The 27,701-nt window shown below is 42.1% G+C and overlaps 1 protein-coding gene across 2 annotated transcripts; it reads left to right on the top strand.

Annotated features, from left to right (window-relative positions):
- The first annotated feature begins 223 nt into the window (after positions 1–223).
- hmbox1b (homeobox containing 1 b) lies at positions 224–27,659 on the top strand. 2 transcript variants are annotated; one of them, XM_047387736.1, is made up of 10 exons: positions 224–509; positions 3,479–4,135; positions 11,627–11,712; positions 12,255–12,365; positions 15,662–15,815; positions 16,007–16,089; positions 17,165–17,260; positions 17,388–17,479; positions 18,176–18,259; positions 22,404–27,659. In XM_047387736.1, the coding sequence occupies exons 2-10, from the start codon at positions 3,483–3,485 to the stop codon at positions 22,545–22,547; spliced, it is 1,503 nt and encodes a 500-aa protein (XP_047243692.1). In that variant the 5' UTR covers positions 224–509; positions 3,479–3,482; the 3' UTR covers positions 22,548–27,659. The 2 variants fall into 2 exon arrangements, with proteins under 2 accessions (XP_047243692.1, XP_047243691.1); XM_047387735.1 differs by having other exon boundaries at positions 17,385–17,479.
- Positions 27,660–27,701: the final 42 nt, after the last annotated feature.

The following is a 27,701-nucleotide window of genomic DNA, read 5'->3' as shown; positions in this document are numbered from 1 at the left end:
CCAAGGACACCACTTCCCTGAGTGTCCTTTAGCTTTTATTTTAGGCAACAACTGATTTTTGGTGGAGTACATGTTGCGGTTTGCAGTCCCAGCAGCTTTCCTCCTGGCTGCTGGTGGGTGGTGCCTGGTGTTGGTCACATTAAAAGCTGCACCTCCTCTGCTTCAGATGTGACAGCTGTAGATCCGCGAGCCATCAGCTCCCCCTCGCTCTCCTTCCAGGGATTTGTAGTCTTTAGCATGGAGAACCCCGCCGCGTGTTATAAAGGCCTTTGTGGGCGTAAAACTACAGTTCCCTCTGCGCTCCTCGGAGGTGTTAGTTGTCAATATGGCTGTTGTCAGACAGACAAAGCGGAGAGGCAAATAATTCGCCTCTGATTAGAAATCCTTGGAAAAGGGTCGTGCAGGGCACTGCCGTCTAACTGCGCTATTGTTCGGCCGCAGTAAAAGACACCGGTTGGCTTGTGCTTTACTTTTAAAGTTAAATGGTGAAGTGGACTATTTGAACCGAGGTAAGTCGTGTAGTTTGCTGTCTCCAACACAGTGAAAGTGATGTTATTAATATGAAACGCTCGCTAGCCAGCGACAGCCGCTAACTAACGGGAGCTAGGAGCGGCTTTGGCACGGCTAGCACATTATGCTAATCACTTCATATCCTCGCTGCGACCGAAATAACCCGGGTTGAGTTGGCTGTGGGCTTCTGTGGTGCCAGGGGGCTGTTGTCAGGACCAATTCAGAAACAGGGCTGCTTAAATGAAGTAAAGTCGGGATGTGCAGAAAGTGTCGCAACGTGTCTAATTTGGTGTTTGGCTGCTTATGGCTCGTATGGTACGGAAACATTTTGTCGTGCTTAGCTTCTGGGCAAAGGGCGTGAAAACTGGCATCATCGCCGGGGCGGCGAGCCTGCAGCTCCGATGTTCAGAGCAACTCATCGGTGGTGTCAGAGCGGGCCACATAGTGAGCAAAACAAAAACACATGAATGGATGGAAGGGGCACCACGAACCGGGCTCGCTTCGGACAGAACATTAGGAAGGTGATCCGGCAGATCTGATGCACACAGTTTGTATATTGTGTGTAGAAACCTCATGAGCAGCTCGCAGTGAGGTTTATTCCTAAGCTTGCATTATCTATCATAAACAGGGGCGCTTCCAGAAAGTTTAGACGGGAGGGTATGGAGTTCAGATGGGGACCACTGATCCAAAAGCTTTGATCGAAACCTTTTTCTGTTTTTATTATGCTGCTGTTCTATTTAGGTGCAGATACTTAAAGGTGGAACACTATGAAAAATAGACTATTTATTGATTAATTAATTCATAAATTAATTAATTCATTTAAAATTAAATAACTTATGCAGCTAGTTGAAGCTCCTTATTCTCTTACTTCCTGGTGGCCAAGTCAAATCAGTCTATTACTACCTAAGCGTTTTTCTTCCCTACAAATAAAATAAAGATCCCATCAATCTCAAACAGTTTTTAAAGAATCTCTGTGCTTTACAGAGTAATATTGTCCAGGTTTGACCAAAGCGTTGTGTATTTTAAGCGAGAAACCATGAAATAACTTTCAATAACTCCGAGCGCACCGAATCAGATGTTGCAAATCATATGACAGCTTTACATCTATTTTAATGCTTCCACCTTGGAGACTCCCAGTCCTCATTGACAGAAAATGCAGAGCTGGGCTGAACTGAACTGCCCAGCGTTTGTCACAGAGCTCAATCTGATCCAATATTTTCCTTTTAAATCTAAATTATTTAGCATGAAGTTTGACCATTTGTTTCTGCTGGCCGTACTTCTGTTTTGACTAGAAATGCCAGCATGGCTCAAGTGAATAGTTACTTTGGTTAATGGTTAATCAGAATGCATAGTTATTCAAAATCTGCATGTTTGTTGAAGCAACGAATCACTTGATTTATCTGCTAAAGAGAATGATGTTCTATGAGTAGTCCATCTCTCTGAATCATGAAATATTTTGCAGTCTTGAAAACTGTTTGTGGTGATTAAGAGCTACAGGAGCTTGCTTTGAGTTTTGGAAGTGATTTAGTTATTGTTTCCCAAAGAAGGGATCCTCTGCATGTCTGAAAAGCAGTAAATGATACCCCCACCTTCAGTACAAGCCTTACAGCGGCTTGCAGAAGCATTCATACCTCTTGAACCCTCTCTGCGTTTTTATCATGTTCCAACCACAAACTTTAATGTATTGTATTGGGATTTTATGCGATAGACCAACATGAAGTGTTGCAGAATAGCTGAAGCTCATCCAGATTAGATGGAGAGCTTCTGTGAACATCTATCTGCAGGTCCTACCATAGATTTCCAATTAGATTCACGTGTGAACAGACGAACATGCTTTGATCCAAACCATTCCATTTATTGAGTTTTTAACTGGGAATTCTTAAAATCCGGCTTTTGTGTTCAGTGCACCGTATTAGTCCTACCAACAGATTCTCACACCTGAGCTGTGGAGTTTTGTGGCTCCTCCAGAGTTACCATGGGCCTTTTGGCCTGCTTCTGATTTAATGCTGTCCTTACCCAGCCTGTTGGTTTGGGTGGACGACCATGTCTTGGCTGAACTCTTAACGTAGGTGACTTCTGAAGGCAGTTGGTTTAACTGGGTTTTATTTAGGGCTATCGGAGTAAAGGGGACTGAATTCAAATGTGTAAAACATTGCAGTGTTTAAGTAAAGAATGTGGAAACGATGGATCCTTTTCCTTCCACTTTATAACTGTGCGGTATTGATTTATCACACACAATCCCAATAAAACGGGGTATGAATACTTTAGCTACAGACTCTTTTTATCAGTGACCTCCACCATAACTGAAATAAATGCCTTTTTGCTCCAAATGCGTTTGGAAAACCTACAGGATGGAAAAAGACAGAGTAACACAAGTGTAGCAAAGTGCCAGTGACCCCTTTTAAAGCAGTCATCATATCAACATAGGCTGGGCTGGCAGCGAAAATGGAAAAATCTGCCGCAGTCTGTTTCCAGAGGCATTGATTTTGAGTACAGCAAATTGCTTATGAAAAACATCCAGCGTGGGTGGCGTGCAGCGTGGGGATTATAGAGTAGCTCTTAAAGAACGACAGTCTGAATGTTAAGATAGCATCAGCTGTCAAGGTGACTCTGGCAGTCTGTGTGTGCGTGTTGCCTGCTGCTTCCCAAAAATAGCTGATTTGTATGCCTTGCCCCTCCCTTTCTTTTTCTTTCACACTTCTTTATCTTGCTCCTGTCTTTATCTCCTGCTTCTTTTTTTCCTGTTTTTTTTTCCTTTTTCCACCCTTTATACATTTTTGCTTAAACTCCTCCTCCATCATTCTCATTTTTCTCCCTATGAAGAAACTGTTTCTTCCTCTTTGCTGCCTAATCCTCTAATTTCCTCTGTGCTTCCACATTTTTGCCTCTGAGTTTCCCGAACTTCCCGCCTGCATTTCCTGTTTCTGGTTTCCTTCTCAACTGTCTGTTTTTGTGTCCGGCCCAACAGCAGGATGTCTGACATCAGTGAGGAGCCGCGCTTCACCATCGAGCAGATAGATCTGCTGCAGCGGCTGCGTCGCACCGGGATGACAAAGCAGGAGATCCTGCACGCGCTTGACACTCTGGACCGGCTGGACCGGGAGCACGGTGACAAGTTTGGCCGCCGCACCTCTTCCTCCTCCTCCTCCTCGTCCACCTACCTCGTAGGCGGGGCGAACAGCTGCACCAACAACTCTGCCTCCAATACAACCGCCACATCCTTCATCAGTAACACCACTGCCTCGGCAACCACAACCACCTCCTCGGCGTCGTGCAACGGGGGCGAAGGCGGCGATCACTCCGCTGCCGCCTCGTCCACCACTTCCAAAGTCTCCACAGCCACGCAAACGCAGTTCAACAGTGGAGGGAGACTGTCCCCATCTCCCAGCAACAGCTACAACACCTCCCCGCCTCCAGGACCGCCGCCACCCTCGGCGGTCCTTCCATCGCCGGTGTCACTGGTGGCGCTGTCTCAGAACGGCCGGGACAGTCTGGCGGCTACGCCCAATGGAAAAGTGTCTCCGCCACGGTATCCGGTGAACAGTGCAGCAGCGTCGCGAGCGTTTGGGTTTGAAACTGCAGAAGAAGACCTGGATATCGATGATAAGGTGGAGGAGCTGATGAGGTGAGTGGCAGCAGAGAAAACTTGGGTTTACTTTGCAATCTGCAAACTTTCTCTCAGACCTTGATGGAATATTATAGCCGAGGTTATTGTTGTATGGCCGGCCGTAAAGTATTTCTCTCCAGTATTACAGAAACAAGTCTGTGCTTTAGAGATTTAGACCCTTCATTTCCTTTGAACCTGTAGTAGCTACTCTCATGTGTTTAAAGCAGGTGCACACACAGAAAGCGCTTTTGAGAGCAACCTTAAAGCCCTTTTCTTTTCCTTGCCTCTCAGGTGCAGTTTCATTATGAATAGCTTGGAATTGATGGCTCTTCTTTATTGGCTTGACTGTTTATAATGAACAGAAGAGAAGCACATTTTGTTTCAGGGCTGCTGAGCTGGAACTGTGTTGAATCTGGATTTGTGTGCAGCTGCTGTTGGAACACAATATGTTTTCCTTCAAATTCGTTCCTGAACTTGGAAGCACAAAGCTGAGACAACAGGCTCAGTGAAAAGTTGCTTCAACGTCAAATCGTTTCTGTCTGCGGATGGTGTCTGTATTAATCGGTTTACAGAGACGTAGAGATGCACCAACCAGAGATTTATGCCTGATTTCTGTTACGCTTTGACCAACTGTTACCGGTTTTTAGCAGACATTGATTTCTCTTTTAGAAATGGAAGTATTTCTTTCTAGCCTTCCCACAAGAGATGATTTGTATGACGAGCAGAGTTGATGTCACCCTGTGTGTGTGTGTGTGTGTGCTTGTACTTGCTGAGTGAGAACCATTTTTCATATTTTCTTCTTGGGTTCAATCTTGGGTTGCGGTGAGTCTTAGGACTAAGGTGTGAGTTGAGTTTAGGTTAGGTATGCACTGATAATGGTTAGGCCATAGAAATAAATGAAAATGAATTGGAGTCACCGAAAGAGAGCGTGAGAAAGCACAGTCACTGCAAGAGCAGATTTTGCTATTTTTATCTGTCTGTGGCATCTTATATTGGTCATTAGCATGGTTAGCATAAGGAGTCTCTGTGTGAACCTTCTCCAATATAGATCCTTAACTCTGAGATTTCCAACATTTCCAAATGCAGCATGATCCATGACTGAACTAGAAGAACCAAACAGAGCAACTGGGCTGTAATCTGTTCAGCCATCCTGATATCTTCTGAAGCTGACTTCGGGTCAAGCTTCCCATGCAGCAATGCGGGGTTCCTTTTTATACCTGGAAAAACCTGACAACAAAACTGCGAAATGTGACATGGTGAACCATCACTCACCGAAGTCTAGCTCATATAGGAGCTTGAATGAATAGCTGAGACGGCAAATAATTTCCTTTTAGTTTCTTACTCCTCTGACAAAACGTTTTACAGACATTGAAAGCAGCTGGTTTCAGTCACCACTGCCATGGTGAAGGGTGTGGTAATGCGCATTTAGCTGTGGTGCGTTCACTGTCTTCACATTTCCAATTTCTGAATGATTGGTCATAGGTCAAGGACGGTCAAGCTGAAAACCATCCGGTGAGTGGCTAGTAGCGATTCTCAGAGGATCTCTACTTCCCATGTGTGCCTTCTGCCAGGATCTAACGACACGTTGTATTATGAAACCAGCAACAGCTTCCAGTTTTTTACCTAGAAACACTGAACCTGGATAAACCTTCAGTCATTAGGTTCAGCCCATAACTGAAGAGTAATTTGAGTGGAAAATATACAAAGAAAAGAATCCATCAGTGGTTTCTGTCAGGGTCGTAACGTTTAAAGTCTCAATACTTTAGTTATATCTGCTTGATAGATGAACTACACCTTGCCCAGTTATCAGCACTGCTGATAAAGATGTGCAGAAATCCTTAGGTTTTTGTTTCTTTTGTCCCCATTTCATTTCGATAAAACCTGTCATTGTGTTTAACAGCTGACAGGAGTAATTAGTTTTTCATTTAAATCATTTTTTGCCCCATCTTTTAATGAAGATGCTCCACAGCCTTGTGTTGGAAAGCAGAAATCCAGCTTCTGATCTCCAGATTTAACATAACAGTGTGCTGTAAAAGTATTTATACGGCTTGACCTTCTGTGTATTTTGTTGCCATTTTATGTAATAAATCAACAGAATGTGGTTTTTATAACAGTGAGGTGGAAGAAAAAGGATACATGGTTTGAAGGAAAAATCTGAAAAGTGCATCTGTCCCAGCTTTTAAAATCTATAGATGGATTTTCTGTTTATTCTTTACAAAACAGCTCAATCTTAGGCTGCAGGGCCTCTGAGCATAAGTTTTAAACTCGTGCCGTGAAATCCCGATTGCATTTTGGCCTGTACTTTGACTGGGCCATTCTAACACATAAATATACTTTGAAATAAACCGTTCCATTGTAGCTCTTTCTGTACAGTTGCGTTTAAAATAATAGTGAGTTTAAAAATGTGAGTGAAGTGTACTGGAAGAACTGTACATAATATTCTCAATTAAACCATGAAGAAAAATTCATCAATCTTTTATTCACATCACAGAAAATTTGGAAAGATGAGCATTGGGTTGTTCAATAAAGTAGTAGTGTCTGTATTTTTCTTTCCAAACTCAAAGATTTACTGTAGAAAGCAACAAATGTTTGTTTCTGAGAACTACTTCACATCTGTGGAGTCCACCAGTTTCTGGCACCTGGGAACAGGTATTCCAGCTCAGGATGACCTGACAACATTCCACAGTTCCTCTGCATGTCTTGGTTCTGCCTCAGAAACGGCTGTTTTGATGTCGACCCGCTGTCTTCAGAGTGGACTATGGCTTCAGTTCAGTGTTTGGGAGTCGTCTGACAAACTGTGGCCCTCGGTCCCCCCAAAAAATACACTTATACCTTTGTCTTATCCAAAAAATATTTCTCCTTTTCTGTTTAGGTCAGTTGATGTGTTTGTTTTTTGGTAAATTCTCTCCTCTTGACGTGTTTAGGTGAAAAGGACTTTGCGGGTGCTTCTTGCCCATAGATTAACTTCACACAGGCATATTTAATTGTCACAGTACTCAGAGTTAACTTCGACCTTCTTGGATCACCCTGGAGATGATCGTTGTCTAAGTCTTTGCCATTCTGGCTATTCTTCGATTCATTCTAATGGTAGTCTTTCATTTTCTTCTACGTCTCTCTGGTTTTGCTTCCATTTTAACGCATTGGAGATCACTTCAGATGAGCAGCCCATCGTTTTCTGCACTTCTTTATACGTTTTCCCCTCTCCAGTCAGCGTCCTAATCAAAGTTCGCTGTTCTTCTGAACAATCCCCGGAACAACCTATATTTGTCAGATTTTTAGAGAGAAATGCATGAACATGTGCTAGTGTCATCCTTAAATAATGGCCACCTGATCGACACCTGTTTCTTCACAGAATACAACCCCTGGCAAAAATCATGGAATCACCGGTCTCTGAGGATGTTCCTTCAGTTGTTGAATTTTGTAGAAAAAAAACAGATCACAGACATGACAAAAAACTAAAGGCATCTCAAATGGCAACTTTCTGCCTTTTTAAGAAATACTAAAAGAAATCACAAACAATAATTGTGGTAGCCAGTAACAGTTACATTTTTAGAACAAGCACAGGGAATAAATTATGGAATCACTCAATTTTGAGGAAAAAAATATGGAATCACCCTGCAAATTGTCATTACAAACAATAACAGCTGCATCAGATTAAATCTGCTCGTTAGTGTCCAGGTAAAAAGGAGTGATCACACCTTGGAGAGCTGCTGCAACAAGAGAACTGACATGAATCATGGCTCCAACATCAGAGATGTCACTTGGAAAAAAGGAGAGGATTATCAAACTCCTTAAAGAGGGTAAATCATCACGCAGTGTTGCACAAGATGTTGGTTGTTCAGTCAGCTGTGTCTAAAACCTGGACCAAGTACAAACAACATGGGAAGGTGGTTAAAGGCAAGCATACTGGTAGACAAACGAAGACATCAAAGCGTCAAGACAGAAAACTTAAAGCAATATGTCTTGAAAACAAAATGTACCACAAAATAAATGAGGAACAAATGGGAGGAATCTGGAGTCAACGTCTGTGACCGAACTGTAAGAAACCGCCTAAAGGAAACGGGATTTACATACAGAAAAGCTAAAAGGAAGCCATCACTTACACCTAAACAGAAAAAAACGAGGTCACTATGGGCTAAGGAAAGGCAATCGTGGACTGTGGATGAATGTCATATTCAGTGATGAATCTCGAATCTGCATTGGGCAAGGTGATGATGCAGGAACTTTTGTTTGGTGCCGTTCCAAAGAGATTTATGCAGACGACTGTCTGAAGAAAACATGCAAATTTTCACAGTCATTGATGATATGGGGCTGCATGTCAGGTAAAAGCACTGGGGAGATGGCTGTCATTACATCTTCAATAAATGCACAGGTTTACATTGACATTTTGGACACTTTTCTTATCCCATCCATCGAAAGGATGTCTGGGGATGATGACATCATTTTCAAGATGATAATGCATCTTGCCATAGAGCAAAAACTGTGAAAACATTCCTTGAAGAAAGACGCATAAGGTCAATGTCATGGCCTGCAAACGGTCTGGATCTCAATCCCATTGAAAATCTGTGGTGGAAGGGTGATTCCATATTTTTTTCCTCAAAATTGAGTGATTCCATAATTTATTCCCTGTGCTTGTTCTAAAAATGTAACTGTTACTGGCTACCACAATTATTTTTCGGGATTTCTTTTAGTATTTCTTAAAGCCAGAAAGTTGCCATTTGAGATGCCTTTAGTTTGTGGTCATGTCTGTGATCTGTTTTTTTTTTTTCTACAAAATTCAACAACTGAAGGAACATCCTCAGAGACTGGTGATTCCATGATTTTTGCCAGGGTTGTAGATGACCTCAGTAATTGACCTCCACACTGCTACTGTATCGAACACGCCTCTTTCAATCAATTCAATTACACAGACCCAGGAGGATGTATATAATGAATGTTGGTTTTCTATGACTCTACTACACCTACCAGTAAATTATTTGTGACGTGCTAACATGACTCGTACCAAAAACAGGGATTTAACCTGGTTAGTCTAGTTGGACTGCTTTTATTTTTGAGTTTCATATTTAGGTCCATGAAGTCCACATTCTGTCTCATATGACCCTGTCTTGTTGCAAAAACAACTTTTACAGCTGCAGTATCAGAATAAAGGGGTTTTTGAAAAGAAATGCAGACCAACCCTTTCAGATCTTGATGTGTGCACTATTTTGAAAACCATGCATCTTTTATTTTTCCTTCCGTTTCCCAATTATTCAATACTTTGTGTTGGTTTATCACAAAAATCCCTTATAGTTTCCAGTTGTAACATGACAAAAGAGGTATGAAAACTTTTGCAAGGCAGTGAACGTAGTTTAGTGAGTTGAGCATTTAGGTGTTTGAAGAGGTGGATAATCTTTAAGCTGTAACATTATGGTGGCGTTGTTGGAATACATGGTGTCTGCAGATGATTTGTCAGCAAAAAAAGTCACGTTCCTGCTGGGTTACGGTAGCTGGAGTCACTAAAACCGACCCCGCGGTTCCTGGTCGTAGTTCCTGCGAGGCCTATCTGGGTCATGTTGTTACATTTTGACAAGGTCTGCCTTCTCTGAGGAAGTTCAGCTATATGCGAGTGGAGTCTTGAAGCATGAGCACTAATTAAATATTAGTGAAACAAGTTAAAACTCATTGTAAATAGTTCCAGGTTTCTGCCTCAGAGACTTAAAAATGCAGCGGAGCACAAGAGGAGCAACAGAAACCATTTAACTGGTTGGGCTTTTATACAGGTTGGAAAAAAACTTAGCTGTGCGTTGCATAAGGGAGGATTGTGCCCTGCATCTAGCAGGGAGCGATACATGAAATCACATTTAGTAACATCATATGACAAACTGAGTGGTTCATTACGCCTGTTTTAGCCTGACAGGTTCAGTGCTCCTAATCTGTCATGGTACATGTGAGCCATTTCCTGCTTCCTGCGGAGCACTTCACACCCTATTCCTCTCCTCACACGGCTGCAGGCTGCCCTGGACGATCAGGCTCCTCGGCGCTGATCTGTCTTTCCCATCACTCATTCACAGCTCCGCATTAGATTACACATCATGTAGAGATGAATCCAGGAGTTGGACAATGTCTTCTCTGCAACACATCGAGCAGGGTGAGGGTGGGTTAACTTGTCAACAGTGCCACGGTGCCCTTCTCCTTCCTCTTTCTCTTCCTCTGCAGGGGTTTGGCCTTTGAGCCCCCCCCTTCCCTCCCTCTTGTACGGCAGCTTGTGCTACATTGATTCGCTGGTGTCAATACAAGCAGCGTTTTCAAGCTCTAATTTTAGCTGCACCGCAAGAGGCTGATGTGGAGGATATCGATGCTGGATGTCAAGAGTCATGACGCATTCTCATTTCAGAACTATGCCAACGGAGCGCTCAGGACTTAAGAGGCGTGGAGTCTGGAGTACTGGTCGTGTAACTGCAGTTGAAACTGGGTGGGGGCTTTCCTGTGGGGAAAAATGAACTTTCTACACGTTATTGTGGATAAATTCAGCAAACGAGGAGCACATTCTGTCCCTGAGGGGAATCAGGCCAAGGCAGTCTTAAGCTTGTGTATTTGTGTGTGTGTGTGTGTGTATATACGTATGTATGCATGTTTTAATGTGTGCTAGGGAGGGGATTTGGTCTGCAACCAGAAAGCAGGGTGGGTGTGCTGTGTGACTGCATATCCTCCATTCCTGCAAGTCTCTGCATGTTTTTATTTTTTACTCCCCATTATGGACAGAGTCTGTGAAAACATGCCCCCTTGAAGACATTTTGAAAATAAACATTGATTGTGCCTCCATCTGTATACTGGCTGCCTTTGTGTTCCTGTGAAATTCGGCGCTGGTTATGTGGTTATAAAAGAACAACTAAACCTGTTGGTAAAGCTGTTTTTAAAAATGCTCTGAATAAAAAAGGGAAACGTTAATAGTTTCCCTATGAATGGCAGCCATGAGACCTTTTGAAAAGTATTCATACAAACAACTCCAACTCACATTGGATGGACCTGTGAACATCTATTAATCATTCTCAGTGTAGACTTTGACTGGGCCATTCTGACTCATGAACATGCTTTGATCTAAACCATTCTATTGTTGCTCTGGTTGTATGTTTAAGGTGGTTGTCCTACTGGAAGGTGAACATCTGCCTGAGTCTGAATGCCTTTTGAATGCCTCTACAAGGTTTTGATCTCGGATTGCCACACGTCTCTGACCCGTTTTCCCATTCCTGGCAATGATTGGCATTCTCACGGCATGATCCTGCCTGCACCATGTTTCACCATGGGGATGGTGTGTTCAGGGTCATGTGCAGTGTTTGCCAGAACATCGTCCTCTAGGTTTCCTTCATGGGTTATGACAAATGGCAAGAAAAGCTTTGTCCAAAGCTTGGGATATTTTTTTTTATTTTTTTTTAAAGGTGCAATAAGCGCTTTTATTAAATGCCTGCTCTACTATTTTATACAGTGTGACAGTCTTCTTTTTAATAGCATTGCTGTGTTTTGTGTTTGCAGAAGGGACAGCAGTCTGGTGAAAGAAGAGATCAAAGCTTTCCTGGGGAACAGGAGGATCTCTCAGGCAGTTGTGGCTCAAGTAACAGGTTAGCAGCACATGAGAAACCCACACTCTGTTGAAGATTTATCATTGAGCATATTGATAAAGGGGTTTTCATTTGTGGAAATCCTCCTCTGAAGTTCTTTGAGACTTACTTGTGAAGGAGGAGAGCCACAATTTGGCTCAAACATGTACTGCTGTGGTGAAATCTAGCTGTAAATTAGGAGTCGCTCGACTCCTCATATGGTCCACGTTTTCTCATGTCTCTTCCAAATTGTGTTAACAGGTCATGAAAGTGTGGTGTCTGGATAAAACATTACTTTCCTGTCCATAAGGTGTCTAGAATGTGAAAAGTAACTGAAATGATTTGAAATAAGAAGTATTCTTTGTAAATAAGTGGAGATGTTGAACTCTGTCTATGTGATTGGAGACGGAGTGAAATTAAAGCTAAGACAGGAGAAAACACTTCACCCTTACTCATATTCCCCTTCTATGCCTCTTGGGTCTTTCCTTATAATTATCGGTGCATTGTTCTTGTGCTCGGTGCCCGCTTGCTGTAATTCAGTGTGCGGCTGCTTTGCTTTCCAGGCATCAGCCAGAGCCGGATCTCCCATTGGTTGCTGCAGCACGGCTCCGACCTCAGCGAGCAGAAGAAGAGGGCGTTTTACCGCTGGTACATCCTGGAGAAAACCACACCAGGTACATGAAACTTCTTAAGAGCCTCAAAAGAATGGCGCAGATTTCACATGAACCACGTGAAGAGATGTTGAGGAAATGTGACGTCATTGTGGAAGCAGGGTTTGATTCTAGGCTTTTCCAAGGCAGCATTAGCCTAGAAAGCTTAGTCTCTGCGTGGATGCAGTTTCTCATGACGCTGTTGGTAAAATGAGCTTAAGAAGTCACATCTTGCTGTAAATGCAGCACAGAGATGTCTGGCAGAGCTTACCTCAACAAGATGTGATTTCCTAAATGTTAGCAGACTCGCATTAATACTTGTTTTAAAAACAAAGCTGTGGTAAGTCTGTGATAACAGCTGCACACGTCAAGATTATGTGCTGAAGTGGTGTGGAAAATATTTACAAAAAAGAAGGTCCAACTGGAGGATATGAGGGAATACCACAATGGTTGCACTTCTGAAACTCACCTATTTTCTCTTTGTTTTTGGTTTTTGAGGAGGGCCAAGGTTGAACAATACAAGACAATTTAAAAGGTCTTTAATACACTGCCCCAAAAATGAAAGAAAAACTTCTTAATCAAAGTATAATATCTAGGCTGTGAAACTTCTGCTATATTGATCTGGCCAGTTAAGTATTACAGAGGGGGTTGTTAATCGGTGTCCACCACAGTCTCAGGAGCATGGAGGAGATTCCAGGATGCAGCATTACCCATTCCATATCAGCATGGATCTACAGGGGTTGGACAATGAAACTGAAACACCTGGTTTTAGACCACAATAATTTATTAGTATGGTGTAGGGCCTCCTTTTGCGGCCAATACAGCGTCAATTTGTCTTGGGAATGACATATACAAGTCATGCACAGTGGTCAGAGGGATTTTAAGCCATTCTTCTTGCAGGATAGTGGCCAGGTCACTACGTGATACTGGTGGAGGAAAACGTTTCCTGACTCGCTCCTCCAGAACACCCCAAAGTGTCTCAATAATATTTAGATCTGGTGACTGTGCAGGCCATGGGAGATGTTCAACTTCACTTTCATGTTCATCAAACCAATCTTTCACCAGTCTTGCTGTGTGTAATGGTGCATTGTCATCCTGATACACGGCACCGCCTTCAGGATACAATGTTTGAACCATTGGATGCACATGGTCCTCAAGAATGGTTCGGTAGTCCTTGGCAGTGACGCGCCCATCTAGCACAAGTATTGGGCCAAGGGAATGCCATGATATGGCAGCCCAAACCATCACTGATCCACCCCCATGCTTCACTCTGGGCATGCAACAGTCTGGGTGGTACGCTTCTTTGGGGCTTCTCCACACCGTAACTCTCCCTGATGTGGGGAAAACAGTAAAGGTGGACTCATCAGAGAACAATACATGTTTCACATTGTCCACAGCCCAAGATTTGCGCTCCTTGCACCATTGAAACCAACGTTTGGCATTGGCATGAGTGACCAAAGGTTTGGCTATAGCAGCCCGGCCGTGTATATTGACCATGTGGGGCTCTCGATGGACAGTTCTGGTGGAAACAGGAGAGTTGAGGTGCACATTTAATTCTGCCGTGATTTTATGTTTTTTGGATACAATCCGGGTTAGCACCCGAACATCCCTTTCAGACAGCTTCCTCTTGCGTCCACAGTTAATCCTGTTGGATGTGGTTCATCCTTCTTGGTGGTATGCTGACATTACCCTGGATACCGTGGCTCTTGATACATCACAAAGACTTGCTGTCTTGGTCACAGATACTGGTGCAATGTGCAATCAATGAAGACTGGCTACCAGGCTGGTCCAATTTAGCCATGAAACCTCCCACACTAAAATGACAGGTGTTTCAGTTTCATTGTCCAACCCCTGTACAGCATGATTTGTTTTCCTCCAATTAATATGTTTTCAAAGTATTTCTTTAATCTTTGGAGCAGTGTACAACCTAGAATTTCTTTCTTAGGGGCTAGTTTTTTGTCTTTGGGTAGTAAAGTTTCAGATCATGATTAAGGGGCTGTTCATGTGTTAAAAAAAAAAAAATGTTGGATTGCTTTTTAAGGCAGATGTGTGAGGCCTTAAGACAAAAAGTACTCCAGTATTACCTTCTTATCTCTTTGACACTGTAGCATATGAAAATATGATATTTTATTTATGCATGTGCCGCAATTGCATATGCCTCAGAGTTGCAACTCTCACTTATATGCTGCAAATATGCGCAAGTACTACTCAAATATGTATGCAGATGCTCCATCTGCACTGATGAAGTTTCACTCTCCTCCAGATGCTGACGGCTTGAAGTGAGTCCAATGGCAGGGAACACGAACACCTACTTATTAAGTCATTTAGGGAGCATTATACCCGTATTCATAAGTTGACCCTTCAATATGGAATAAAAGAAGTGTCATGGCAAAAGTAATGTACCTTGTCCTAGGGAAGGGTACCTTGTTTATCTGTTAGGGGAACACTGTATAACTACACTCTTCCCCTAACAAATGAATGTGTCCTTATGTACCAAAGGGCAAAGTTATGGCGTGGAAACTAAAGGAGTACCACCCATCCTTCTTATTAAGGTAACATCTTTTTAAAACTCTAGTGGGCATGCTACCTGCAGCATGTCTACCAGTGGGTGGCTAATTAACTAGCTGATAAGTTTCCTGCGCTTGTTTTAGTTAAAAAAAAATAGTCTGTAAAGTCGGCACTTAAAACCTTCAACTAGTGGGTGTTTAATCTCTGTTGAATGTTACATTAGAACTTTAATGTTGAAGAAGTTTCAGTACTGACAAACAGCGATAATTTTTAACACTGAACAGAACCTGCTTTATCATACACCTGAGAGCGGTCTGGAATTTGGTCCGTTACATCCGCACACAGGTCCTCATTCGGATAGCTTATGTTGTGTGCTCTTATTCATAAATTCAGGCTTATTAAAATTGAAAGACGTGCACACATGTTAGCGCTGCGTCAACCTATAGTCTCGCAGCAGACGTCCCGTTCCTTGTCCTCTGCAGTGTTCTCTATGGTGGAGCCCTGCCAACCAGATTAGTGCGTACTCCTCCATCACAGCTAACTTAAAGTACCAATGCCCAGATCCTGCTAACCTGTGCTGTGTGGCTCGATTACAGCCTTTGATGATGCAGGCATCACTACAGTTTATGAGAACAAATCCAACTGTCAATATGGTTAGAAACGCATCACCTCCCTGAGTGCCACTCTGGTTACCCAACCTACTTGATTTCAGTTTGTGTCTCCTGACCACAAACACACCTGCAGACAGACTGCGGCTCCACGATCTGTGACGTGTGTTCAGTTGTAACTGATCAGTGGTTCTGCCGCTCCAGGTGCAACTCTAAACATGCGGCCAGCTCCGCTGCCCCTGGAGGAGATGGAGTGGAGGCAAACACCACCGCCCCTCACCACCGCTCCCGGAACCTTCCGGCTGCGTCGGGGAAGCCGCTTCACTTGGAGAAAAGAGTGCCTGGCTGTGATGGAGAGGTGAGGATGGAAGGGGGCAGACAGGGGTTTGTTTCATAACTGTGGTTATTTCCTTGAGGAGTAAAGGCAGTTTGGACAATGATGAAATAAATCCCACAACTGTCAGTACCTGCAATATCAAACAAACAGTAGCTCCAGTTTGTTGACATTGTCCCTGTGTTGTGAAATTAAATGACTGTTGTCGTTCACAGTTACTTTAATGACAACCAGTATCCAGATGAGGCCAAAAGAGAGGAGATAGCCAACGCGTGCAATGCTGTTATTCAGAAACCAGGTAAACTACACCAACAAGTTCCTACTGGGGAACTAATGTTTGATAGCTTCAAATGCTGGTGACAAACTACAGTATTATGCAAATATTGGTACACTATATTATAAAACCCATCCCCTTTATCTACTGTCTGTGGCCCAGTTCAGACCTGGTATCGACACATGTCTGGGCTGATTCAGTAAACTATCCTAAACCTGTACACCTTTTATACTTTGTTGAAAACGGCTGTTCCTTCATCCTGTTGTCCTTAGTTCACACCTGCCATCAATTAGTGAATCTGATTCGTCTGAAATGAAGTTCAGCCGTCCGAGCAGAACTTTTCCACATATTCTTTAGCCAACCAATCGGAAGAATCTCATTGTTCAAAGGTGTCATTCAGGGGAACAATACAACGGCACAGTGAAGACGGTCTTCGATGATTGCATACAAGGAGATGACAAAAAGTGGATGTTGCTCTAAAATGATTGAAACGTTGAGAACCTGGGCTGCCAAGAGGCCAAAGGCAACATGGCGGGAGCTGCAGGAAAGTTAAGCAAGCACTGCTTATGTTCAGACATGTCTGAACTGAGAAAGAAAGAATGGTCTGTTAAAACCAAACAGGAAGTTTTGGGTCATTGTTTCAAAAGGTTTGGCACTGAATAGCCTTCATTTATTCATTTATTGTTCTGGCTGTAGATATGGGAAGTTTAGGTGAGTAGCCAACTCCTGAGTCATGAAGATCAACACTTTTATTAAATAACGTGTTTTTGTCTTTCCTATTTTGAAAAGTGGCTAAAAGAACCGGGCTTCTGTGTGACATCATGCCAGTCAACAATTGCTAATTAGACGCTCCCAGAAACTGTGATCAATTTAATGTACAGTGCAAATAAAAAATAAATGCTTCAGTTCATTTTTTAAAGGGAATTTGGTCGTCACTGTAGGTCATACAGGCGTGACGGGCATGAAATATGCTGCAGTGTTTGTTTTCAACAATGTTCTCTGTAGTTAAACTCTGGAATCAGAAAAAATATTTCCATTCATTAGGAAGAGACATGTTAAGGCAAGGCCTTGACTGTGTGTTCTGTGTGTGACTCCACAGGGAAGAAGCTGTCTGATCTGGAAAGGGTGACCTCCTTGAAAGTGTACAACTGGTTTGCGAACCGTCGCAAAGAGATCAAGAGGCGAGCCAATATTGGTAATAAGGGTGTTACTGAATGGCAGAGCATTTGTGTTCTAGATAATGGCATATTTAGGATTTAATGCCTAATGTTTGATAAACTGCTCATCATAAAACTGATGGTCCATCCTCTTTCTCCAAGAAGCAACAATCCTGGAGAGCCACGGGATAGACGTCCAGAGTCCAGGTGGACACTCCAACAGTGACGACATTGATGGGAATGACTTCTCAGAGCAGGTAGAGTGGGACACGTGCACACACACACACACACACACTCTTGTTTTGCTATGTGTAGTGAGGACCATGTGTTGCCTCCCATTGACTTCCATTGATTTTCAGTCATTTTCAACCCTTTCTATGCCCTAACCCTGACAATAACCCTAAACCTAACTATTACCAGTGCATGCTTAACCCTAACCTTAACCTAAACTTAATTCACATCTTAGTCCTAAACCTAACCGTTAGCAAAATAGGTCGTGAGGACCAGCAAAATGTCCTCACTTTGGTACAAACGGTCCTCAATTTGATGGTGAAATCGGGAAAATGGTTCTCACTGTGATGCCAAGACAGGAACACACACACACACACACACACACACACACACAGAGACTGCTGAGCAGTTGTTGAGAAACTGCAAAAGCTATTTTTATGTGTCGATAAGTCCGGGTGCTAAAGCATCACAGCACGTCCCCCATTAGTCTCGGTGTATTTGGAAGCAGATTGTGTGTTTGGTAAAAAACCGTGTTCTCCTGCTTGAATATAAAAAGATGAGCTGCAGCGTTTCAACTGCTGCTTGCCTTGTGAAACTCTGTAGTCAGCTTTCACTAAATATAGAAAAAGCACACTTGCTTCACTCTGATGCATTGTCCTCATTAAAAGTCTCCCTGTTTTGTATGAAAAGGAAACACAACTAAGGCAACTCCCCTCTTTCAGGCCTGTGATCTCCCATATTTTGACAAGAGACCTCTGAGCCGACCGTTTGGCCTTTATCGCCTGGAGCCCACCTCACCAACACAGGTAACAGAAACAGTGATGTGCCACTATGGGCAAATAGGTGCTAGATTCACTGGTGTCCTCATACAACAGGAGCATGATGGAGGCAACGAATGCTGAAACCTGATTGGCTCAAAGAAAAAGGTACATGAAATACAGCGATTAGGATCAAATTTGAAATGAGCCTAAACTGCAATAAAATGGGGCTAAAAATAACAGAATCTAGATTAAGGCTGTATTGATTTCTGAGGTCACAGTTTAGCACACACTATAAGCCTTACAGAGATGGGAAAACCGAACCATTCCAGACTGGCAGGATGTTAATTGTTACTTTTAAAATGAAAAAACTCCACATTTTTCATGCAGTTTGGACTAAGGTGTGACCTAACTAACCAGTCCAAAACCAAACGGCATCTCCCGCATCATGAAAATGGTTCAGAATGAAACAAGCAGTGTTTGTTTCCATTATTTTGGTTTTAACCACGTGCAAAAATAATAAAAAGCAGAACTGAATCAGAACTAAACTCTGACAGAATGCGAAGTGGTCATTACTCACATGGACACTACTAGTCGGCACTTCTTAGGTTCCAGGGGCTGTTAAGCATCAAGTAGTGCATTTGGCAACATTTTCAGACACCTGCAGCCAGGTGGCCTTATTGTGATCTGGTGGCTTTCAATATATCAACAATTTGCTCTGGAACTGGAAACCGCTTGGCACTGTGCTGCTCAAAAACAAGCAGGGAGACATGTGGAGGTCAAATCAAGGAAGCAAACAAAAATAGTTTGCATTAATACGATGTCTTAATCAAGATTCTGATCCAGTTATGCACATCTGTAAGAAAAAACATTATGAACTACAACTTTCCACCTGCTAAACGGAGCTCGGAGGCAGAGTCGAAAATCCGAATTCCTGTTTCTAAGTTATACGGCTGTTGCTATGTGACGTCATTTTGGTGAAACAATCCGGCTGCTGCCGTGTCTGTGTCTGACACTGAGCCCGATTCTGGTACAGAACTAAATATTAAACTGTCCAGCCGGACCAATTTAAAGCTGTCAAACAGAGGAGAATGTTCTGCTCAGACAGAAATGTCAAGGAAAACTTCCCTGATTATAATGCTGAGAGGATAAAAAAAATGCCACATAGCTCCAAGCACACCCATCACAATGTATCCGTCTAGAATGCAACATCTTCATAAGAATGAGAATTCCTTTGTTTGTCCCCCTAGGAGAAACTTCGGTGTTACATTAAATGAATAGGGTTAAAAAACGAGACACAATCATCCAGTTGGAGAATCGTATTTATACCTTCAGCATGAAACTGTACACTTCTATCCCAGAGAGATGTAACTGCCCAGTAGTAAGGGTTTATTACCAAGGTATAGAAAGTGTTCACCGTTCTAGTCTCTACCAGGAGCTGCTGTAACAAGCTGCCACCTGAGGAGCACTTCTAAAATCCCGTAGCCCATTTATTATTATGGAAAAATATTATAACAACATTACTGTTACTTGAGCCTGTGGTTTTTGCAGAAGTTCAGTTCGCTCCTCTGTGCTCGGTAAATCTCTCACTGTCATGTTATGATGGTGGTCGTACAGTTGGGAGAATGACAAGCAGCAGGTGGCGCTGTCCCCCACGTCAAGCTGCCTTGACCCTGTTAGTAATGTTTACTAGTTAAAGGGAGTTTTGTGCAGGCGTGGCCTGCTGTCTCATTTATAGCTGCCCTAATGTTCAATGAAGACCACCTTAAAATGGATTAATGTATTACTGGATGTATGTGTGAAACTTACCCACGCGAACGTGAATTTTCCGCCGACATTCTGATTCAGATTTTCATGCTGATTCAGATTTTCATGTTCGTTGTAGAACATTGCGTATTTGTTTACCAACATTTTAGAAAATATATAAAAAAAAAACATAAAGTATTCTTCATATGACCTTTTAAGCTCCACGTTTTGTCCTTAGCAGCCATTTTTGCATTGCTTTGGTGTGGACTGCTCTATTAAGTAGTTGAACGTACTGCTGAACATTTTCTGTTGTGGGTCTTAAGAAAAAAAAGCAAACATATATTCTCACCCTCTTCTGAGTCAGTTTAAAATGAACACGTGTCATTACACCCATAAACTATTCAAGTAAAACTGAGATTGAATAAGATTATGATTTTATTTTCTTGCTTTGTTTACAAAACGGGTAAAGGTGAACTTCTGCCTGCTTAAATTTGTAAATGTTCATAAATACAATTTCTTAATGCCACAATATTAATTTGGTCCATGATCAGAACTTAGATCAGAGCTCCAATATACAGTTTTAGAAAACTATTCCCACCTCTTTATTTATTTTTTACATTTTAACCACAAACTTGAATGTATTTTTTGATTTTCTGTGATGGATCAACACAGATGTGGAAAGATGTTAGAAAGTGATGAAAGAGTTCATTTTTTTTAACAGATGGCAAAAAAAAGTGACATGCATTTGTATTTGTTAGATTTTAATCTGATACCCCTAAATAAAATCAGTGCCACCAGTTACCTACAGAAATCATCTAATCAGGGTTAAATTACACACAAGTGAATTCTGGGAATAAATCTAGATGTGCTGTGAAGGCCTCAGAGGTTTGTTGGAGAATAATAAGTGAACAAACAGGGTTAGGTTCTCAAACAATATTCCAAGGTTTGAACATCCGAGTTCTGTTCAATCCATCTAAACATGGAGGATGGCACAACTATAAAACTAAAAAAGAAATGGCTGTCCACCTAAACTGACAGGCTGAGAAAGGGAATATTAATCAGAAGCGACAATGGTATCTCTGAAGGAGCTGCAGAGAATTTGTTGAAAGGACAACTATTAGTCCTGCATTCCACTAATCTGGGCTTTATGTAAGAATGGCAAGAAAGCCATAAGAAGTCCTATTTACACTTTCCCACAAGGTGGTGTTCTGGTCAGATGAGAACAAAATGGAACTTTTTGGCCTACATACAAACATTATGTGGCAGAAATCACTACACACCACCCTAAACGCTCCATCCTCACAGTAGAAAATGGTGATGGAAGCAGCATGCTGAGGGGATGCTTTTCTCCAGCAGGGACAGGGAAATGACCTGAATGATTGAATGTCACAGGTGATGGGAAGATGTAAGGAGCTGAGTACAGGCCACTCCTGGAAGACCTGCTGAAGTGGGTGTTCCAACTCCAGTCCTTGATGGTCCGTGTCCTGCACCTTTTTTTTTCTGTGATTGAACGCGGCTGTCTCAAATAATTAGGTCATTAGTTGCACACTGAGTAGATTCAGGTGTGTTGAAGCACAGACAAATCAGAAGGTTACAGGACACAGTCACTCGAGGATTAGAGTTTCTAACCTGTGTTAGAGGCTAAAAAAGACCTCAGACTGGGGTGGAGGACATTAAACACACAGTCTGAGCTCCAGTGGAATGATTTATATCATAGAATATTCTTGTGTTAGAATAGTCCAATCAAAGTCCAGACCTAAACCCAGTTCAGCATTGCAAAATAGATGTTCAGATGCTCTCCATCCTATCTGACTGAGCTTGCATTGTTTAGCGAACAATAGCTGAAATGTTCATTTTCTAGATGTGCAAATTTCCTTGAGCCACAGTTTTCAAGGTATTTTTTGGCATTAGAGGACTTTATTTTACGACAGTAGGTAGACTGGAAAGAGGGGCAGAGAGAGGGGGAGACATTTGGCAAAGGTCGCTGAGTCCGGGACTCGAACCCAGGATGGCCGCATCGAGGACTATAGCCTCTCTATATGGTCGCACGCGTAACCCCGACACCACCAGCGCTGCGCGCTGAGTCACACTTTTCATCAAACCTTTTTCTTGTTTTCCTTCTGCTTCCTAATTAAGCTCTGCTTTGTGTTGGTCTATCGCATTAAATCCCAATAAAGTACAGAAATAATTGTAGATATGTGGCAAAACATAGAAAGGGTTAACGGATATGAATACAGTTGCAAGGCTCTGTGTGTCAGAATCGGGTTTCTGGGAGCGACACAGTGTGTAGAACCTATTGTGCTCATATAAAAGGATTTACTGTAGTCCTCAGCAAAGTAGGTCAGCATATGAAGTGTCTATTATGAGGTATCCTGGCAATGTTACTGAAACTTTACTTTGTGCTTTCGAGTTCACCTAGAGGAGATTATTTTTGTCCCGCTTGCAGGATGACAGCGCAGCTCACAACGAGCACCAGGACCCCATCTCTCTGGCCGTGGAGATGGCCGCTGTCAACCACACCATCTTGGCACTGTCCAGAACCGGAGGCGTGCCCAACGACATCAAGACGGAGTCTCTGGAGGACGAATGAACTGCTCAGGAACTGGGACGGAGTGAGGGAACAAAGTTGATGATGATTTGGGGGGGGGACAATAGACCAAAATAATCCAACTTAGTAAAAACCTTCAGAATCCGCTCCCCTCCTTCCAGAACGTCCATGTAGACAATAACAACCCCCACCCTATTTTACTCAATATATTGACACAGCTGGCAGGTATGGTTACTGTAGGCTTTGTAAAAGAAGGAGGCGGCGCGAGTTGTGAACCTCCCACCTAAAGGTGGCACCTCTCTGGGACCGGGTCTCCCAGGAACTCCTCTCCCTTTCCAGCACAGGATACCTCTTCAGTTTTCTCTCCTCTTCCTTCCCTCAGCAGCCTGGTTGTCTGAGCAGATTCTCAGTCTCTCACCTCAACCTCAGAAAAACGACGCACTGTAAATAAATATTGAATATACATATAAGGTTCTAATGGTTCTCAGTCACCCTCACCTCATGACACGCTACCTACCTACTTACTTGCACCCTCAAACCCACCTCGTCATAGCACAGAGCATCAGAAGAGGAGGCCAGAGCCATCCGCCCCGGGATGAAGAGCGCTCCCTCCTCTTCCTCTCTGGCTGCGAGGCGGTTGGCAGGAGTGTTACAGGAACACTCAACGGTCCAGTCAGTCTTTACCCTCTGTAGTCGTCGTTCCTCAGTGGAAGTTGTCCGTTCCTCGCAGTCGAGCTGCCTACATTGGATTGACACCAAACCAACTTTGCAGAATGTCTGTTGCAAGGAAGTAGCCTTAACTTGAGAAACACAGCTGGTTTTTATTTTCCCAGAGCGCAGGAACAAAATAACAACCTGCACAGATGAGGGGGTAGGGGGGGGAGACGGACTCCTTAAAGTCACTGTTAATGTTTCCATCCAGCAGCAGTTTGTTCTCCCTCTGTTTCTTTTAGCGGAGATTCTAGCTGTTTTTCTTGTCATTTATAGTAATCTCCCCTCAGTTGGTGAGGATAAATCAGCTTCCCTCGGCTGTCCAATAAGGGAACGGTCTCTATGTTTTCCACATAATCCATGCCAAAGGAACTGGCTCTGTGCTGGGGCATATCTGAGAGCGGTGTTTCAGTGAATCCAGAGTGATCGCTGCTAACCCTTCTGGTGTCTCCATGTTTTTGGTCCTCATGTTCAGTGAAGCCTCTCAGGCCATTGTAGGCTTGACACTACAGCAGGCCTGTATCAGTAATGGTAGGTATTGGCAGGCACACATGATATACCCCTAAGCTATTTACTTCTGTGATGCTGCCTCTTCATTATAATAATAATAATAATGTAAGCTATGTGCTTTTTTTTTTTTTATACAAGAAGTATCAAATTAGACTGTATCCACACTGGAGATGAATATCAAAGAACTATAAAAACTCTTTTTAATTTCATCTATAAATAACCTCAAAGGGAAGCAATGAAGGGAATCAGACACTTAGTGTTTTTTTTCTCTCCTGAATGAAAGTTCTCTAAAACCATCAGCATCTAAAACAAATATCAGTTTAGATGAGCCCAGCTTCTTCTCTGCTTATAATGGATTATATTTTGACAAGAAGTTGCACAGCCCAAAGACGTTTATGCAACATATTTTTTTCCAACAAGTTCAATGAAAACATCAATACTGCTATCCTGCCCGAATGCTGTGGATTTGAGCAGAGCTGGGTTTTGTTTAATCAGAGAAAACTGCTAGCCTAGCATTGTCCAAAAAGTGCCGTTGGTATCTGTGAAGATCATAAACGTTTGGTTTGGCCGAAGGGCAGAAAGGATTGCTAAAGTTCCTCCGCATCAGGGTTGATGAGTTTGTGTATTTATTGGATGTCACAAATAGGTGTGCAAGAATAGCTAGCCGCTAATCTTCGGGATCCATCACTAGCTGCACCATGGCGCCACGTTGGCTTGTTCAGCTTGGAGAACACTTGAGAATAAACAATGTTGAAATAGTAAGAATTGTATTTAAAGATGGACCCCATAATTAGGTTTGATAAGTTAAGCCACTGTATGTTAATATGCATGTTAGCAAAATTATTTAAAATAACTTCAGAAACACAACTGACTTCATTTGAAGGAGCTCTATACCCACGTGAGGCAGGGTACACTGGACGGGTCGCCAGTCCATCAGTCACACAGGACAAATAACCATGCACACATACTCCTTCGTAAGGGCGATTTAAGGTAACCCAATTAACTTAATTCATGTTTTTGGACTGTGGGAGGAAGCTGGAGTATGCAGAGAGAACCCACAGATATGCAGGGAAAACATGCAAACTCCATGCAGAAAGACCCCAGGGTGGGATTTGAACAGAGAACCTGCTCGTTGCAGGGCAGCAGTTCTACCAACTGCACTACTATGTAGCCTTCATATAAAACCAATATCCTAATTTCAGCTTGGCATTTGAAATGTTACACAGGGTTGCTAATTCATTCCTGTTGAGTGAGACTCGAGCTTTTCCTCAGTTTCTCTTTTTGTCCAAATTGAACTTGGCAACCCTGAGTTGCACCATTTAGAGTCACAAACACTACATTTTTTCATGAGCCAAAAGACCTGTGCTAATTTATCCATTTAGGCCTAAAAGGTTTTGGATTTAATTAAAATTCCTCATGAAAATTAAGGATGCTTTAGTTGAAGCAGAAGTTCAAAATTCTGCTATAGAAACAAACCCGGTACATAGTCCCACTATTGGTGTCATCAGCTAAGTTTGTAGGTTTACAGAATATTTAAAAATACTCTGGATTTTATTTGTCAGGATTTACATATCACAGCTCCAAGTTAGTCAGCCATAGCTCATTGGTAAATTGGACTGCTTTGATGGCCTCGGGAATGTAGGACATTAAGAATGAGTTATATGAAAACAGTTTAAATACAGCGCTGATCCAAGGCTGTAATGAGTTCAGAACTGACCCACAATCAACCACTGCTACACTAATATTCATACTTGACCTCCATGTTTTCCTGATAACCCAGTTCCTTCCTTCTGTATTTGTGATGCTTCCACTAGGCTTGAAACTTTCTCACCTTGTATGAAAATACCTCAATATGATGGTACTTACACATTTTAAACAAATCTATAACAGGATACAAGGCAACACAACACCTACACCTGCTAAAACAGTGAATAGTTCTAATGCTTGACATTTATTTAGGATTTTGACACAAAAACTTAAATACAAATATACAAACTCCAGCTAAATTTAGTTGTACTTTTTAAGAGTGCGTTGTGTGGAATATTCCACCTTTTTGCTCCTTCTGGAGTCACACAAGTCTAACAAGCTAATATTAGCTGGGTAATGGTTGGCTATCTGCTGAGGTAGCCAGCCAGATTGGTATAGATTGCCAGTTGTAGGTTTTAAATTACGTTACTTCAAGAGTAATGGATGTTGCTCCTTTAGTTTTTAAGACCATAATGTTTTTTGCAACCAGAAATATGTTCAAACATTGAATTTTTTTGTGTGATTGTGGAAAAAGTACAGGAGAGTTCCTCCAGCCAGCTGACTGGCAGTGCACACCAACAGGGGGAAGTGTGCTGAGTTTCTTTAAGATGGATACAGTTGGAGAAATCTTGGTATGCTTTGTAAGCATGTCTAGATTTTACCTCCTAGGAAGGTGACGATAGATGTTCTCCTACTCAACAAAATATATAACTTAGAAAAACATCTTTAGTTTGTCTACACTGCTGTGGGTACAACCTTTCTGATGTGAAAGAATCATGTTTTGTAGAATTACCGTACAAAAATAATTTAAACCTGATTTGTGAAAGTTTTACTGGTCTTGGGGGCCCCCTGTAGGCTTGGCAAGGCCTATGCAGCTGCATATGTCCCTTAATCTTGGGCTGAGAGTCTAAACAAAGAGCCAGAAGGTATTTTTGGACAAAGACAGGCTAGCTGTGCGATTCACAGCCTTTATGCTAACATCCCAGCTTCATATTTAGCACAGAAGCATAAAAAGGGTTACAGTTTTTCCCAAAATAAGTGAATAAAAAAGTTGGAACACCAGGTATAAGCACCACTGTCCAATGGTTTTTGAGAACTGATGAGAAAAAAAACTTCCTGGCAGGACTGAGCAAAACATATCTTGTGATTCCTCATTAGTAAAGTGATTTTTGATGTTTGTGATGAACCAGGTTACATGTTGCAACACTGAAAGTGTTTGACGTCTTTTATTTTCTAAATATCCGTCTCATGCTCATAACTCCACAAGCTGGGTTCTGGTCTAGTAAAGCTAATTAGACAGCTTCTGTCTGTAAGAAGCTGCAAAACAGTCACTCAGAACTGGTTTTAAAAGGAAATGTAAAAAAAATAAAGAAATGAAAATATATGTATTTATGCTCATTTTGTATGGTAATGTACAAAGACGAATGAAACGCTTTGAAATGAAACATGCTTTATAGTTAATGATTTTTCATTTTACCGGCCTTATTTTTCTATTCTAATTTTTGCATTTAGCCGTCTCCATCGTCTGAGCAACAGTTTCATGAAAAGGCCAACAATGATGCACCTTATAAGGATTAAGTATTGATGACTAAGCTTGAAATGAAACCTCCGCCTGGTGTTAATGTCCAGTGTAGTATATAGTTCTATATAATGAGGCTGGTGTAGAATCATTTGGGTGCAGCTTCTTCACACACACCTTTATAAAATCCAAGCGTTGATGGATTTCAGTGATACTTCTGTACTAAGTTTAATGGTTGAGGAATATCACAGAGCGCCTTCAGAGATTTTTTTTTTCTCAACCCGTATTCAGATGGTCCGTCTAACGTTTGGACATGCCATGATCTGTTAAAGTGCTTGGAGATTTACCAGGCGTCTCATGGTGTGGTTACATGTCTGTCAATGTCTTCAAGTGAAAAGCCACCCAGTTCATCCAACTGTCACTCAGAAGACTGAATGCTGTTGTATCAATCTTTATAGTTGAGTTCAAAATTACTGTATTGCCCATTTCAGAATTTAGTGCCTTTTTTGGACAGTAGACTGTTCTGTAATTAAGATGTAGTATATAAACATTTTTTGTACAGTTTCTTTGTCCATTTTTTAACTTGTGTTTATTTTAGTATGATATATATATATATATATATATATATATAAAATGTACAAGAGAATAAAGCTATATCAATGACTGTGTCCGTCTTGCTGGTTCCAGAATTTCTTTAAACTTTTCACTCA

This window comes from Girardinichthys multiradiatus, chromosome 15 (assembly GCF_021462225.1).
Source record: "Girardinichthys multiradiatus isolate DD_20200921_A chromosome 15, DD_fGirMul_XY1, whole genome shotgun sequence".
Taxonomy (NCBI): domain Eukaryota; kingdom Metazoa; phylum Chordata; class Actinopteri; order Cyprinodontiformes; family Goodeidae; genus Girardinichthys; species Girardinichthys multiradiatus.
This window is presented reverse-complemented; position numbering and strand designations above follow the sequence as displayed.

Coding starts and splice junctions, on each gene's coding strand:
- hmbox1b (XM_047387735.1), top strand. CDS start 3,483: ATGTCTGACATCAGTGAGGAGCCGCGCTTCACCATCGAGCAGATAGAT. Junction 17,261..17,384: donor CAAGAGGCGAGCCAATATTG/GTAATAAGGGTG, acceptor TCTTTCTCCAAG/AAGCAACAATCCTGGAGAGC. Junction 18,260..22,403: donor AGCCCACCTCACCAACACAG/GTAACAGAAACA, acceptor TCCCGCTTGCAG/GATGACAGCGCAGCTCACAA.